This window comes from Solanum dulcamara, chromosome 4 (genome assembly GCF_947179165.1).
Source record: "Solanum dulcamara chromosome 4, daSolDulc1.2, whole genome shotgun sequence".
Lineage (NCBI taxonomy): Eukaryota > Viridiplantae > Streptophyta > Magnoliopsida > Solanales > Solanaceae > Solanum > Solanum dulcamara.
The window spans coordinates 6,948,471-6,964,553 of NC_077240.1; the positions used below are offsets into that span (position 1 = coordinate 6,948,471).

Here is a 16,083-nt window from a genome sequence, read left to right on the forward strand (position 1 = left end):
GTGTCATTCATAACTCAATTTGGATCGTAACACATGGGTTCATAAACTAAACCTATACGAATATGGCCTCATTATTATACAAACAATGTTTTCATTAGCAACTTTTTTTCCTTGTTATTTAACCAAAAAAATAATAATCTTAGAGTACAACTAATTTTAGGAGACTTATTTTACCTCAAATAATTTTCTTTGCACTGCCTTAGAATATAATTAGTTTTAGAATACTTCTATATCAAATAACCTTCTTGTATTTTTATTTTTTTATTTTTTTGTCATTAGAAATTTTATTCTTACTCAATAATTAAATAATAATTTAAGAAAAATAATGAAAAGATGATTTTGTCTAAAGCGAATTCTTTTAATAAAAAGAAAAAAATTCAATCAATATTTTAAGGGTCTTTATACTTTTAATATAATATATATATTCAAATCCATGTTATGTCACGACTTAGATTAAATTAATCTATCAAAGATCTGATCGTATATCTGACAAAAGATCGATCCTAACTGTCATATCAATATAAAATATAAACTCCTAATTTTTTTTGTTTTGTTTTATGTAATTCGTTTTACTTTTTTTAACTCTGTTTTTATTTTTTTTTAAATCATTTTTGACAACTCTTCAATTATAATTTCCACACGACATATTTAAGATCATTAAATTAAAATATTTTGATATATTCTACATATTTTTAGTTTAAGACAATAGAATTTATAAGTTATTTTTTTCTCTTAAACTCCATGCAAAATCAAAATCAGACAACAAATTAAAACAAAGGAGTATAATATTGTTGCGTACATGTACAGCTTGTTGTATCTATGTTTCATTGAGTACACGCATAATAATACTACTTGAATACCGAAATACGAATAAAAGATTATGAGCACTTTATATTAAATTAACGAATACAAAGACATGTTGTGTGTATGTACAACAATTACTTGTATCATGATGTAAATGGATTTTTTTTTTTGATTTTGCAACCGGTGTCCGGAGCCTGTGGAGTCCCGACTAAATGCGAATCGTGTACTGCGGGGCTCATTCGAGCGTGGCACTGCCAACAATGTTTTTTTCATACCTAAGGCTCGAACCCGAGACCTCAGGATAATGGTGAAGCAATCCCACCACTACACCACAATCAATGTTGATGTAAATGGCGTTGATCGTTTATATGATTACTCAATTATTGAAAATGGTAAAACAAATTATTCCTGTTAAATTTATAACAAAAAAACTCAGAGAAAATGTATTTCAGATAACAATATATTTATGACAATGACACACAATATTTGAAATCAAAAATTGAAAAACAAAAAATCCAACTATATATTTTAATTTTTATTTCAAAGTGTGGTCTCTATAAATAGAACGAGACAGACTCTTCAGAAGGTATGAGCATAGAATAATATTTACCTTAAAGGTTTATTTTGTTATATAGTTTGAGTTTGTGTTTTGCGAAAAAAAAATATATCTATGGATTTGATATTGGCATCGAAAAAAGCAGATAAAACGATAGTGGAAGTTGAAGGAGTTGGTGGATACTACACTTGGTCAAGCAGCCAATTTCCTGTTCTTAGCCAGAAAAAAGTTGCTGCTGGATTATTACTTCTTCACCCTCGTGGAATTGCTCTACCTCACTATGCTGATTCCTCAAAAATTGGTTATGTTTGTGAAGGTACGTAGCACATACATAGGAAAATAAGCTAAAAGGATTATTTGAGGGTGGAATGAAGGATAGGGGATTTCTAATTTTTTTTTCTTTTTTTTTGTTATAAATATTTAATTAGGAGTTAATTATGAAGAGATGAAGTTTATTTAAAATATTTGTAAACTTAGGATAAAAAATTAAAAGATCAAAAACTTTTAACAAAATCTAAAATTCCATCCATTTTCTTCATTTTCTAAACGCATTTTTTTCTCTTTCTCTGTTCTCTCCTCTCTTCTCTTCTCTTTTCTTTTCCCCAATTCTTTCACTCCGATTTGATTGTGAAAATTATATAAAAAAAATTGATGAAAAGAGAAGAGAAGAGAGGAGAGAATATGTTGTTTATATAAACATGAGTTGTTCAACCAACGAAGAGATGTTGTTTAAACAACGAAAAAATTGTTTAAACAACTAAAGTTTGTTTAGTTCAAACAACTAGAAGATATTTAAACAATCCTAAGTTATTTAAGTGTTTTTTATAATTTTTAGTTAAAACAATGAGAATATTTTAAATATCAGCTGGTTATTTGGAGAAATAGGAAAAAATATTTGCTAATTGTTTTGGAGATCGAGATATGAAAATATTTGTTAGTTGTTTAGACAAATGTTTAAACATCACGCCCGTAAGCTAGCTCTAAGAGATATTTGTTTTTTGACAGGTGAGTGCATTCTTGGACTGATCTCACCAGAAGATTCAAAAGAGGAAGTTATAAAGATTCAAAAAGGGGATACCCTACCAGTTACCGTGGGAGTAACTTCATGGTGGTACAATGCTGGTCATGACTCAAAACTCACAATAATTTTCTTGGGAGAATCATCTGAAGAATACACACCTGGAGAATTCTGTTATTTCTTTTTAACTGGAGCCGCTGGTATTCTAAACGGATTCTCTAATGATTTAATTGCTAAATATTTTCACATGAACAAAAATGAATCTGAAAAACTAATGAAAGATCAAAGTATTTTAAATCTTTTAATTAAGATAAATGAAGGTACAACTATCCCAAATCCATCGAACAGCGCGAAACGCAAGTTGGTTTTCAACTTGGATGATGCAAAACCTTGTGTTGACGTAAAAAATGGTGGAACTTTATCTTCTGTAAGTGGTAAAAATATAGCGTTGCTTGAAGAGATTGGATTAAGCGCGAATCGCGTTGTTTTGGAAGGGGGTGCTATACTTGGTCCAATTTTTACAGCGGATAATTCAGTTCAACTGAATTATGTAACGAAAGGGAGTGGACGTGTTGTAATTGTGGGGCTTTTTGGTAAGGTTGTGTTGGATACTAAAGTGGAAGAAGGTGAATTGTTCTTTGTACCAAAATTCTTTCCGTTTGTTGTGGAAGCTGATGAAGGAGGAATTGAGTTCTTCTCCGTGAAAACGTCGTCAAAGTAAGTACTCTTATCATTTAACTAGTCAAATTGAATGTTACTACGTCTTGGGGCTAAGGTGAGATCCACTCAAGGACTAATTAATGTTCCGCTATATATGTGTTTGCAGGCAAGTATATGGAGAATTATCAGGTGGGAAAAAATCAATTTGGGAAGCAGCATCTTCATCAATTTTAGAGGTATCTTTAAATATGACTCCAGATTTGACTAAGTCTTTCAAGGCCAAAATTGCTAAGGGTGCAGTGATTGCCCCACCTTCAACTGTTTAAGTAATTAATTGTTAGACGACATTTGAGTTTATTAAGTGTCTAATATGTAATTCTATTCTTGAAAATAAATTCGATGACTATCTTGTATGATTCGGGGGTAATCGATGGAACTCTACCGAATAATGTGTGTAAAAGATTATATATATAGGAGCTTTTGTTTTATATGCTACTGTTGTGTGCCAGTATGTATAATATATGTATGTCGTCTTAATATGTATGTATGTATTAAACTGTACGTACTAATAGTACAAAAGTTCATTATAGTACTATTAGTGTAACTAACTTAATTAATTAAGGCATTATAATAATTAGTTGGTTCACATACATGTTATGCCTAGAATATATATAATGCAAGAATTGTTTATGCAATATCAATAATGAAAGACGGAAGGGATTCTATATAGTTTAATTTTCACATTGTTAATCTATCTATATTTATACATAAAGTTAGGCATAAACAAATTAAAGTAACATGACACTTCTCTTTGATAAAAAGGAACCATTAGACGTCAAGACAAATGAAACTTTCTTATTTTATTCCCCAATTTTTAATAGCACTTTTATTTCTGATAACACAAATTACACCAATAATATTATAGCAGCCAAAATATGTAGTACAATAACTATAATTTTAGATCTTATCTTAAATGAAACGATATTTTCGTCTTTTTAAAATTTTGAATTCATCTCTGTCATCGATCCAACCTAGCTCCAGGCCTAATTACTCTTCCTTTATCCTAATGACATCTTTGTATATGTAAGTTTAACAAGAATAAACAAAAATGAAAAAGATTATGGGAGGACATATAGGTGAAGTGCTGTTTTCCTTAAATGTCAGTTTGAGAACAAAAGGCTGTAAATCGCATTTGTTAAATGCGTTTTACCTAAAGGATTAATGAAATAAAATTTATGAACGGAATTGAAAGTGCGTTCGACAATTACAATTTATAAAACATATTAGCCGAACACCATTTATAAACAAAATTGAAATTATTAAAGAAATACAACTTAACATAAACTATGGAAAGGGACTTAAAATAGCCTTGAACTATTGAAAAAAGTACAAAAATGCCTTTCATCCATCTATTAGGTCTAAAATGCCCTTTTTCGTTTAAAAATGTCATTTTTGGACTTAAAGGATTGTCAAGGGCATTTTAGGCCCAATAAATGGATGAGAGGTATTTTTATACCATTTTCAATAGTTCGAGAGCATTTTAAGCCTTTTTCCATATAAAATTTTGTAATATGTAACGATATTTACACAAGCAGTGACGAAGCCAAAATTTTCACTAAAGAGGTTCAAAATCTGAATAAGATATACAAATTAGCCGAAGGAGGTTCATCTCTATATATCAAAAATATTGTAATCATATAAATATATAATCTTTTGCCTTAAGAGGATTCAAATGAACCTCTTAACCACAAGGTGGCTCCATCCTGTACATATAGACTAAGCTGTGTAGGATCGAAGAAAAATCTAAACTCTCTTCAACAAAAAATTACATTATTTATATATAATTATAATTATTTTTTTATCTATATAATAGTAAATGTTAAGTCTCTATGGGGATTCTGGATAGGAGAGGGGGAAGGGGGGTTGTCCCAAAAATTTCTAAAAAGGAGAAATTTTGGCTAATAGACTCAGTTAAATTTCCAATTGGCATCTTTCTTTCCTTCAGTTACAGAATCCAAAAAGTTATGCTTTAAAAGCTTATTTGAATTGATTTATTTTAAGTGTTTTTAAGTCAAAATAGTTTTTAAATATTTTTATAGTATTTGAATATTATCCGTTTTGAATCACGCATAATTTTTTTCAAGATTATCATTCGAGAGTCATTTTAATGACATTTTCCGTTCTAATAAAAAAAATGATTTTTCAGGAATATATATATATAAATCGAACACAAGTATTTGTTATGACATTAAACAATTCCACCACTAAACCACACATGCACTTTCAAAACAATATTAACAGCATTTACACCTAATTACCCAAATTAATTAACAAGATTTTTCAAAACATAGTATTTAAGGGATTGGTGATCCTTGATTTTAGACTCCAATCATTCCCATATATAGTGATATACACACGACATATGAAATACATACAACAATATTATTTGTATGCGTGTACATATTATATATCATGCTTAAATATTTAAAAAAAGAGAATTTTGATGACTTGGTCGAGTATTTTCACGAGTCTACATCCACCATTGATTTTGGCAAGTGTATGAGCTTTCAAAGGTATTCTTTGTAGGATAGGAATATTTGGATTAATTTTCGTTATCTATTTATAATACTTGGTAGTACTTTTTTTTTTTTTTAGCTGAGGACCTATTGAAATATTTTTTTTATTCTGATAAAATTTGTATGTATTTTATTGTGTCATGATTTCACCTATAAAACTATATTGACTATATTATTATTATTAAAGAGAAAAATAAAAAATTTGTTTGTTATACCATACCATAATTTGGGTCCCTTGATTAATGAGATTTTAGTTATCCTAATGTGATACCATACCATAATTCGTATACTTCTTTATTAGTACAATCCCGCAGATATTTCTACGGCACTTTACGTCTGAGAGTCAAGTTACTTAAAATTTATATTAAATAAAATTAAGTTAATTTAGTATTTTAAATTTTAAATTTAAATATTTTAAATTAAATAAAAAATATAATCTATAATTCTATATTTCTATTCATATCACTTATCAGATATAATAAAAATATAGCTTAAATTATTGATCAAAAATTTAAAATTTATATAAATAGAATTTTAATTATTTGTCGAAGTTCACATAATTAAAAATAACACGTAAACTCAGATACGGAGAATAATATTTTCTTCTTGCTGTTGTTTGCATAGCTGTCCACATTTCGTCAATCTTCAAACCCACGTTATGTCACGACTTAGATTAAATTAAATTTATCAAGATCTGATCGCATATCTGCACGTAGGGTTGGGCATGGTATGGTATATATTGAATTATTATATTATATCAAAAATTTTGATATCGTGATTTTGATATTATGATATTTGATATGATATATGGTATACATTTTAAGGTTTTTTGGTATTCGATATGATATTAGTATAAACTAAATGTTTAGAAGTTAAAACCTTTACTACTTTATTTTGATTGGAATGTATTTTAAATGTAATTGATTAACAAAAGGAGTTGTTTGTACTTTTTTTTGAATATATATTTCTACATGTGTAATATTTTAGTATGATATAATTGAGACCATTTTTTGAATCATCGAAGTCATAATACCCTATTATATGAGTATATATTATTAGTCGAAATTAATAAACTATGGGTTATCGATTTATCATACCGCAAAATATCGAAACCGAACTTCAGAATATCAAACCATACCGAATTAAATTGGTATGATAATGATATAATAATTTTAAAAATCAAATACCAAAATTACCGTACAAAAATTTCAGATACCGTACCATACCATATCATACCATGCCACTACTATTTGCACGGCAAATTTATAGGTAAAAAATGAAGCATGTGAATTTGTGGTCAGTCCTTAAATTATATATATAGAGAGAGATATTGTTGATATATATGCTATTAAAAAAATCTAATTAATTGAATGTCAAGTTATTTACCTAGTAGACTAATGATCAATTCTCACTTAATATATATATAATATGATGCTCCCATACTCTAGAAATTCTAGATTTGCCTGACAAAAAATCGATCAGGACTGTCATATTAAGATAAATTCATCATAATTAATAAATGATGATATTTGTTTTTTATATAACATTGTTGGAGAGAAATGATTTTCTTGCTAGTCCTTTATAAATAAAAAATTAAAAAAGAAATCTTATTTTTGCACATAAAAAAATTGATTTCCTCTATATTTCGTTATATCTGTGATTAATTGAGTACGCACATACTAATTGGAGTATTTGTCAACAATGGTAGCATGGATAAAGTATAGTTTATCTAACACTTTATATTAAGCGAATGAATTAGGGATGGGTTGTTTGGGCCGTTTGGATTGGATATAAAATTTTGGTTTGAAAATTTAATTTTTGAATTGAAGAAATTATAATTCACATCCAATTTAAACAATAAATTCAATTTTGGATAATCAATTTTGACTTTTGAGCCTTTAATATTGCCAGACATAACTATTAACAACTTCAATTCCCATAATAGTTTGCTCTTTAAAATATATAACTTTCTATAATTATCAAGCTAAGGATTGAGGTCACCCTACGTCGCCCATGTCATGTAATTTCATATTAAATTTTATACTATAACGTATAGGATTCTAGTCTATTGGACCTTTGGAAATTGAACTCATTGATATTGGGCACATATAATATGGGTAATCAAACATTAAAATTCAAAATTTTGGATAGTAACAAATCTGATATTCGTTCCACGATTTTTTTAAAATCCGAACCATAATTCAAAATTTCAAACCAAATATCCTAAAACTTGCTTATGTTTCTCAAAGGTATGATATACTACAAATTTTTCATAGCATGCATGGAGAAATATCCATGCACGAATCTAGAATTTAAATATTTGTGGATTTCATGTTTAAGTTGTTATTACTGAACTTGTTTAAACTTACTTTTGAAATTATGGATTCATCAAGATTTCGTTTACTTGAAATGATTATATCTTATGTATCAAAAATTATGGATTCATTTGAACTGAGCTTTTATGTTTGATATCAATTAGCTATTTCATTGGATACTAATTACTTACTATTTATCTCTCACCAACATATTTGAAAAAGAAATTATATGCTATATCTGCTAGGATATGAACTCTGATTACTCTCTTTCGCATAGCGGAAGTTTTAGTGCATCGGAGTGCCTTTTTTTATCTTATGGTTATTATGACACATATTGTTGAAATGTATATATTTCTTATTGACAAGTAAATGCATTGTTACAATGCTTGTGACAATAGTTCTCTTGGTATATTCTGATGATTACAAACCTGGGGAATAATGTTATTTCTTCTTAACTGGATTCGTCGGCATTCTTAGTGGATTCATAATGAAACTAACGAAGGAGGAATCGAGAATCGAGTTCTTCTCCGTCACAACGTCATCAAACTAACTACTTTTTATTGGTGAAAATATCATAAATTGATGTTAAGGATCTAAATGTTCCATTATTTGCAGGCAAATATATGGAGAAATCTCTAAATGTGACTCCAAGTAATTTGATTAATTCAGTCTTTAAAGTCCAGTATTGTTAAAGGTGCACTGATTGTCCCATCACAGAAATACGATGTTGAAAATCCTCTTGCAACCATTGTACCAATACTCATTCCCGCCATCTACTTACGCACCCATTTTTCAGTTCTTGATTGGCAAGAATTTCATCAAACTTGGTCAACAAATTCACGCTCACATGGCCGTTCGAGGGATTTCTCCCAATGGATTAGTCGCAGCCAAAATGGTAGCCATGTATGCTAGCTCCGGTGAAATCGACTCTGCCTCACGTATTTTTGATAATGCCACAGAACCCTCTTCGCTTCTGTACAATGCCATGATTCGAGCACTTACCCTTTATGGGATTACCAAAAGAACAATACAGCTTTACTTCCAAATGCATTCATTAGGCTTGCGTGGTGACAATTTTACCTTTCCCTTTGTTTTCAAGTCATGTGCTGATTTGTGTGATGTTTGGTGTGGGAAGTGTGTTCATGGCTTGATTTTGAGGTGTGGGTTGGTGTTTGATATGTATGTAGGCACTTCTTTGATTGATATGTATGTTAAATGTGGTGATTTGATTGAGGCTCGTAAACTGTTTGATGAAATGCCGGTGAGAGATATATCGGCTTGGAATGTATTGATTGCTGGGTATATGAAGGATGGGTTGTTCAAATATGCTGAGGAATTGTTTGAGGAAATGCCAATTAGGAATATAGTGTCGTGGACAGCTATGATTTCTGGGTATGCTCAGAATGGTTTAGCTGATGAGTCGTTACAATTGTTCGATAAAATGTTGGATCGTGACTCGGAGGTGAGGCCTAATTGGGTGACGATTATGAGTGTCTTACCTGCTTGTGCGCACTCGGCTGCACTAGATCGTGGGAGGAAGATACATAGTTTTGCTAGAGAGACGGGATTGGAGAAGAATCCTTCGGTGCAGACAGCTCTTATAGCTATGTATGCTAAATGTGGAAGCTTGGTTGATGCTCGTTTGTGTTTCGATCAGATAGACCCAAAGGAGAAGAAGTTGGTTGCTTGGAATACAATGATTACTGCTTACGCATCCCATGGTTGTGGGCAGGAAGCTGTTTCAACGTTTGAGGATATGTTGCGAGCTGGTATACAACCTGATGGAATCACATTTACAGGTTTGCTATCAGGTTGTAGCCACTCAGGTCTTGTGGATGTTGGACTGAGATATTTCAATTGTATGACTTCAGTTTACTTTGTGGAGAAGGGACATGACCATTTTGCTTGTGTGGTGGATCTTCTTGGTCGTGCTGGACGGTTGGTGGAAGCATATAACCTTATTTCTCAAATGCCAATGGCAGCTGGACCAAGCATTTGGGGTTCCTTATTAGCTGCTGGTCGAAGCCATCGCAACTTAGAAATTGCAGAATTAGCAGCTAAAAAGTTATTTATCTTGGAACCAGAAAACAGTGGGAATTACGTTGTGCTCTCAAATATTTATGCAGAAGCTGGAATGTGGGAGGAGGTGAATCACTTAAGGATCCAACTGAAATCACAACGTATTATGAAGAGTCCTGGATGCAGTTGGATTGAATTTGATGGGAAGGCCCATTTGTTCGTTGGAGGAGATACATCTCATCCACAGGCACAGCAAATATACATGTTTCTGGAGGCACTGCCCGCCAAAATAAAAGCAGCTGGCTACATGCCAGATACTACTTTTTCTTTGCATGATGTGAGTGAAGAGGAGAAAGAGCAAAACCTTAGTGGTCATAGTGAGAGGCTGGCAATTGCCTTTGGCATTCTTAATACAAGCCCAGGTACAGTTCTCCGAGTGACAAAGAATCTTAGAATCTGTGGAGACTGTCATACTGCTATAAAACTTATATCTAAAATATATGAAAGAGAAATCATTGTAAGGGATGTGAATCGGTTTCATCATTTCAAAGATGGTTCCTGTTCCTGCAGAGACTACTGGTGACTAAATATGAAGATGTTGATCCCTCTTATTTATCTGTTCATGTTAAGATCAATTAAAAAACTCAGATTGAGAATTCTTGAAGGCGCTATGCATAACCATCTCGGAGACTACCAACTGTAATATCAGCTGTGTTCACTGTCCACACTTGGGAGGAAATTATTAAGCTCCAGTGGCATCGAATGTTTATTTGTACACAAGTTGTTTCCTCATTGAACTATCATCCGATTGATGAATGACAAGCCTCAAAATGATGGGAAGTTTGTTTTATGGAGATTTTTTATAGGGTGAAGTATCATCAGGAAGGATGTTGTTCCCTTGGTTTCCTCAATGAAGACTTTGTAATAATCAACTTTTAGAGAAGCCATTGACTGGGAATAATCAAGTTTGGAATCTCCATTGTTGCTGAGACACCAATATTGAGAACTTGTTTTGAGAATGCCATTTACAGTTGCAGGGAAGCTCAACACAACAATAAACCATTAGACCTGGTATGGCCTTGGGGTACAGTAATGCTCTTGGTTACCTCAAAACATACAGAAGTTGAATGTCCCCAAGTCAATTTGTTGACCAAGATATCGTATTTATAGCATATACGTTAAATTCAACAACTTGTCTAAGTGAAAAAGATTGACGAATGGAATGTCCATCAAGTTAAGCGAAATATGAGAATTTAGGTCATTAGAATTGAATCATGACATATTCATCTATTATTGTTTTGTACATGACTCTTTTCCTGGTAAGAAGACTCTGTTTGTCATTGAAAAGACGAACTAGAAACAAGAATTGCTCGTGAAAAAAAAGAATTGTGGGGTGAGAGAGGCTCGAACTCTCGACCTCAGGATTACTCAGAAGCTATGAGACCTACGCGCTAGCCAACTGCGCCACCACCCCGATGTTGTTCTGCTACAACTAAGAAAATACTTATATAATATACGCAAAACTTCTTCCTTATCAATATTAACCCGCACTTAATGTTTACACCAAATTGTCGTAGAAGTAAGATCTACGTACACTTTACCCTCCCCAAACCTTATGTTGTGGAATTTCACTGAATTGTTGTTGTTGTTAATGTTTACACCAAATCAATGCAACTTACTATAGTTAATCAAATAAAAATATACATTAATTAAGCATAATTATGTGATAAGTATATATATTTTAACATGTGTCATGCATTGACTTGGTGTAAACATATGCTTTCAAAGACGGAAAGTTGTCACCGGAGACGACACAATTCCAATCATAATAGAGAAAAAAACACGCACTATATGATTTTTTTGAGAGGAGAAGCAGAGTTACTTCCCCTTACTCCATAAGAAATTGTTAGTAGCCACACCATGTTGACCATAACGTTGGAATCTCACCCATATTCCTGTTCCATCCGTCCAAAGTAAATTTGCTAGCCATTAAACAAGTTAACCAAGATAAGAAAAATAATATCAGAAATTTCGCATTCTTATGCCACCAACCACTTAGTAAAAGGATAAATAGTTCATCTTTTTTTTAACTTTGGATGATTTTCTGGTATTAATTCGCATGTGTTCTTTTATACATTAACACGAGATTTGTATACATTGATGAACAAAATAGAAATCTCTTTCTTACGCATGAAGTAGTTGCTTCCGACACCTGTATTAGCCTCTTTTTTTTCCTGTTTATAGTTAAACTAAAAGTGTTTGTGTCAGTGAAATGACAAGCAGTTCCCTCTCCTCAATGGGATTCCTCAACTGCGACACTTGAATAAGTACAAGTGTGACTATCCACTGCTGCTCCATTTTCTTTTGTTTTACTCCAAGATATTCTCCAAATTCGAAATAAACTGATCCTGTAGGAGAAGAGTGAAATGTAATCATGTGATGACAATGGCAAGCTGGAAGTATGGATTCAGAGAGAGAGGCAACTGTACCTATTTGTTTCAATGTCCCTTTTCGCAAGCATTAATGTCAAGAAGACGGGCACCATTGCAGCACATAAATGTTTGACTGTGTGGCCACTTACGATATGATAAGTCCAGTTGTAGATTGGCTTATCAGCTGCTTCTTCAATCTTTGCTAAAAGATAAAATCCTGCATTGCAGAAAAATCTCATTTTACATGCTGTAGGAATGAGGTCACAGAACCAAGAGGACAAAATAAATTCAAACCTGCAGCCCACAGCCAATAACTGGAATGTGTGTACATCGGAGGTAGCAAAATAGCCATGAGTGGGATGGCTAGGCATGGTACAAATTGCACTGCCGCATAAGGGCGGAGATCATCAAAGAACCTTCAGAAGGAAAATGTACAATAACAGAGCAGTTTTAGCTGGAAAAACGAATCTCAAGGAAAAGCTCCAGTTATTTACTACGGATCTACACCATGCACTCCCCTCTAGCACGCTTAGAAAATGAAAATACAAGAAAAAGCAAAATCACATCCAATATAGTACTCATAATTCTGGATAAATACAAACCGGGACTCAATTCAATAATCTTCCCGATCCTAGTTCCGGGCTTCTGCCAGAGCTGAAACTCAAGGAGGATAGCTGGTTTCTCTTAAAGACCCCTTTTTCTTAGCTCTATAATCTTACAATCTGTAAGGGCAACATGATTGCAGAGATTGGTTCAGTTTTTTCTGGAAAGCTGAGGAGTTGAAAAGCGGAGTAGATTCTCCCTAATGGAAAGTGAAAAAAAGTAGGTAAATTCTCAGTAACAGAATGCTATAATGTCCCGACCAACTCAGTAACAAGGGAACTTGGAAACAAATATGAAAAGGAGAACCTCTGGAAGTGGCTTGCTTACTTGGACAATCACGTATGATGCAGTGTCTTATACTACCTTTATGCACATATTGAAAAAGGAACTTCAGTATGTGCAGTCGATACAACTTATGCAAAAGCTGTGATGAAAACTTAATTTCGCATTGTTCTTTAAAGTGGCAGTTATGGTGTTTGTTTCTGAACCTTTTTGGTGTCATGGTGTGTGATGCTGAGGATGTTAGGCACTCCGGTAAGTTGGCATGGACAGAGTATAAGGAAACCATTGATATCAATATGGATGATGGTACCTTTATGCACTCTATGGATCATCTGGAAAGGAAATACAAGTGTTTTGAAGGATGATCTGAAGAAAGAACGAAAAGAAGGAACGCGGAAGGAGAGGACCCTAAGAGCATATTATATATCCAAGGATACACTATGCAATTCTTCAACTATTTCTTTTTTTTCCTTTTAAAAGTGACTCTTTTGGGGTGGGATGTGGTTGGTGTTGGAGGGAGGAGTTGATTAGCCATTGTTGAAATAAGAAGCTTACCTCCAATATATAATACTAATTACGCCAGCGAGAAGCAATGGAATGAGAGATATAGTTCCCTTTCTCTCATCTATTCTTTCAATAATAAAGATACCAATGATAGACGTAAATGCAACAGTCATCTGCAACAGTCAGACATGAGGCGTCAAAAATAGGCACACAGAAGAAAACGTAATAAATAATAGATTGCATCAACATTTAGTACTTAGATAACCTACTGGCAATCTATCCCACACAAGACGAGCATCATTTGGCTTGAGATGATAGTATGAGGACCCAAAAGCAACAGCTGCCACACCAATATAGAAGCACGTCCAACCCCAAAGCTCTCCTTGCAAGCTTTCGATGCACATGTCAAATGTCGAATGGAATTAGCTTTAAGCACTTCACATATAAACTAGAATGCAGAATCACTAATTTTAAAGCCTTAACCATCAGCAAACCAGATAAATCTCAACAGTTTACCTCAGCTTGAAATAGTTACCATGATGGCAAAGTACAAGACCTATCAGACCAACCACAAGGAAAGGGAAATTTGATACCACATTCAATGCATTGGGAATCCCTACATAAGAAAACAAAGGCATGAAAAGTTGCAGCAGAAAATTCTAAATGCATATACACCACCCACTAGCCAAGCAAAATGAACTGCTGACATGAAAACAGGACTGGCAACATTAAGTTCACAATTAAAGGTAAATCTGATGATATATTGTGCAATCTAAACTACGAAGAATTTCTGTCATCATGGAATTCAAACTTGTTAACTTTCCCTGCATTGAAGAGCAAATAGAGAGAATATTTGCTATTTTAGCTCAAAAAGTTACCAAATCCGAGTGGACACTAGTAAGATAAATCTGATAAATATAATGAAGAGCCTATAAGCTGTTTTTGGTGATTGATAAACTAGAAATCACTTTGTGTCGCAGAGTTACATAGTGGACACGGAAAGAAAAGAAAAGGAAAATAAGTGTTAGGGACAAGTGAGGAGATTTTACCAAAGGATAGTTCACATTTGTCAATCAGCTGAAACGTACGCAATTGGGGATTATTGGCAGAAACAAATCAATTTAGATAGTCCCATCTAAGTTCACTATGAACCTTTAGGTACTTTTGTTAGAACTATGGACACTATGTAATAGTAAGAAGTCTAAAACAAATTTTTATTATGTACATTCAAACAACTATTGGCCATATTGCTCTTTATCAAGAAATGGAAGAAGCTATATAGGGGTTTTCTCGAGCCTATTCATATAGTACCTAACGTAATTGTGTGATATCAGTGGGAATTCGGACTCTCCTATTCAGCTAGGTACATAGTTCCAGAATTTATACACCAACTTAGATCGATAAACGGATGTTTTACAATCATTCTGCTGTAGTGCTGTGTGTTTTGTCCCCCGAGTATCCACTAGAAAATTCTTCATTTTCTTGTTCTTATTTTCTCTTAAGCTGATTTAATCATGCTATCACAAGCCAATCTCAGAAGTCCAGCTCCAAATAAGAAAATCATCATTATTTCAACATGAGATTTGATCACAACGGAAGAGATACAAAACCAATTGAAAAGATAAATAAGTTATTGGCATGCATCATTCAGAACTAAAATTAAAACAACTCGCATAGAGAGATTCCCATAACAGCAAAATGAGCTAATATTTTGTTTAAAACGAAGACATTTAACCATATTTTTACACTGATATTAGTTGAAGACTCCGAAGCAACTCGTGAACCAAGAAAACTAAAAAGCAACAACAACCAATTCATGAATCATGACCTAGAACTCTTAACAGTGTCGCAAATTGAAAGCTAAAGATCCAAATTTATTAAAGAAAGAAAAAATCATATAATTATTAATATTTAATGGTGCTTAATACCTAGAAACTTGCGTTGATCGGCAAAATTATGATATTCTTGAGACTGAGGAATTGCTGGAGTAACAATCATGAGCACTGTGAAGCAGACGATTGCAACTCCCCATGCCCACATACTTCTCTTCCTCATTTTCTTGACGGTTCTTGTGCCCTAATTCTGATGATGCTCAACCTCTCTTCACAGAAAAAACTTTGATATTTATCTGCTTATCCTTTTTCAACGGAAGGAAACTTCCCCGCTGAGTTTTGAGATCTTCCTGTTAGAACTGTTTGGGTGAAATGTTTTTTCATGAATCCAATCTTTAAATAAAGCGGGGTTGCCCTAAAATTTTTCACCCCATTTACAAATAAGGTTTTTTTTTAGTACCATCTCATTTGATCCGTCGGCC

General features: G+C 32.9%; 3 protein-coding genes and 1 non-coding gene across 4 annotated transcripts; 2 read left to right on the forward strand and 2 right to left on the reverse strand.

Moving 5' to 3' along the window:
• The first annotated feature begins 1,395 nt into the window (after positions 1 to 1,395).
• LOC129884599 (cocosin 1-like) lies at positions 1,396 to 3,577 on the forward strand. The gene is made up of 3 exons (XM_055958883.1): positions 1,396 to 1,676; positions 2,366 to 3,095; positions 3,205 to 3,577. The coding sequence occupies exons 1-3, from the start codon at positions 1,475 to 1,477 to the stop codon at positions 3,362 to 3,364; spliced, it is 1,092 nt and encodes a 363-aa protein (XP_055814858.1). The 5' UTR covers positions 1,396 to 1,474; the 3' UTR covers positions 3,365 to 3,577.
• Positions 3,578 to 8,340: 4,763 nt separating this feature from the next.
• On the forward strand, positions 8,341 to 11,260 carry LOC129884600 (pentatricopeptide repeat-containing protein At3g62890-like). The gene has a single exon (XM_055958884.1). The coding sequence runs from the start codon at positions 8,654 to 8,656 to the stop codon at positions 10,529 to 10,531; it is 1,878 nt and encodes a 625-aa protein (XP_055814859.1). The 5' UTR covers positions 8,341 to 8,653; the 3' UTR covers positions 10,532 to 11,260.
• A 77-nt stretch (positions 11,261 to 11,337) lies between these two features.
• On the reverse strand, positions 11,338 to 11,422 carry TRNAM-CAU (transfer RNA methionine (anticodon CAU)). The gene is given in 2 exon segments: positions 11,338 to 11,373; positions 11,385 to 11,422. It is a non-coding gene; the product is annotated as a tRNA-Met (tRNA).
• Positions 11,423 to 12,007: 585 nt separating this feature from the next.
• Positions 12,008 to 16,011, reverse strand: LOC129885845 (uncharacterized). Its single transcript, XM_055960294.1, has 7 exons — positions 15,698 to 16,011; positions 14,286 to 14,385; positions 14,039 to 14,159; positions 13,821 to 13,942; positions 12,675 to 12,796; positions 12,438 to 12,597; positions 12,008 to 12,356 (listed from the first exon to the last, which is right to left on the reverse strand). Exons 1-7 carry the CDS (start codon positions 15,822 to 15,824, stop codon positions 12,242 to 12,244), a joined length of 867 nt encoding a protein of 288 aa, XP_055816269.1. The 5' UTR covers positions 15,825 to 16,011; the 3' UTR covers positions 12,008 to 12,241.
• Between the last annotated feature and the right edge of the window lie 72 nt (positions 16,012 to 16,083).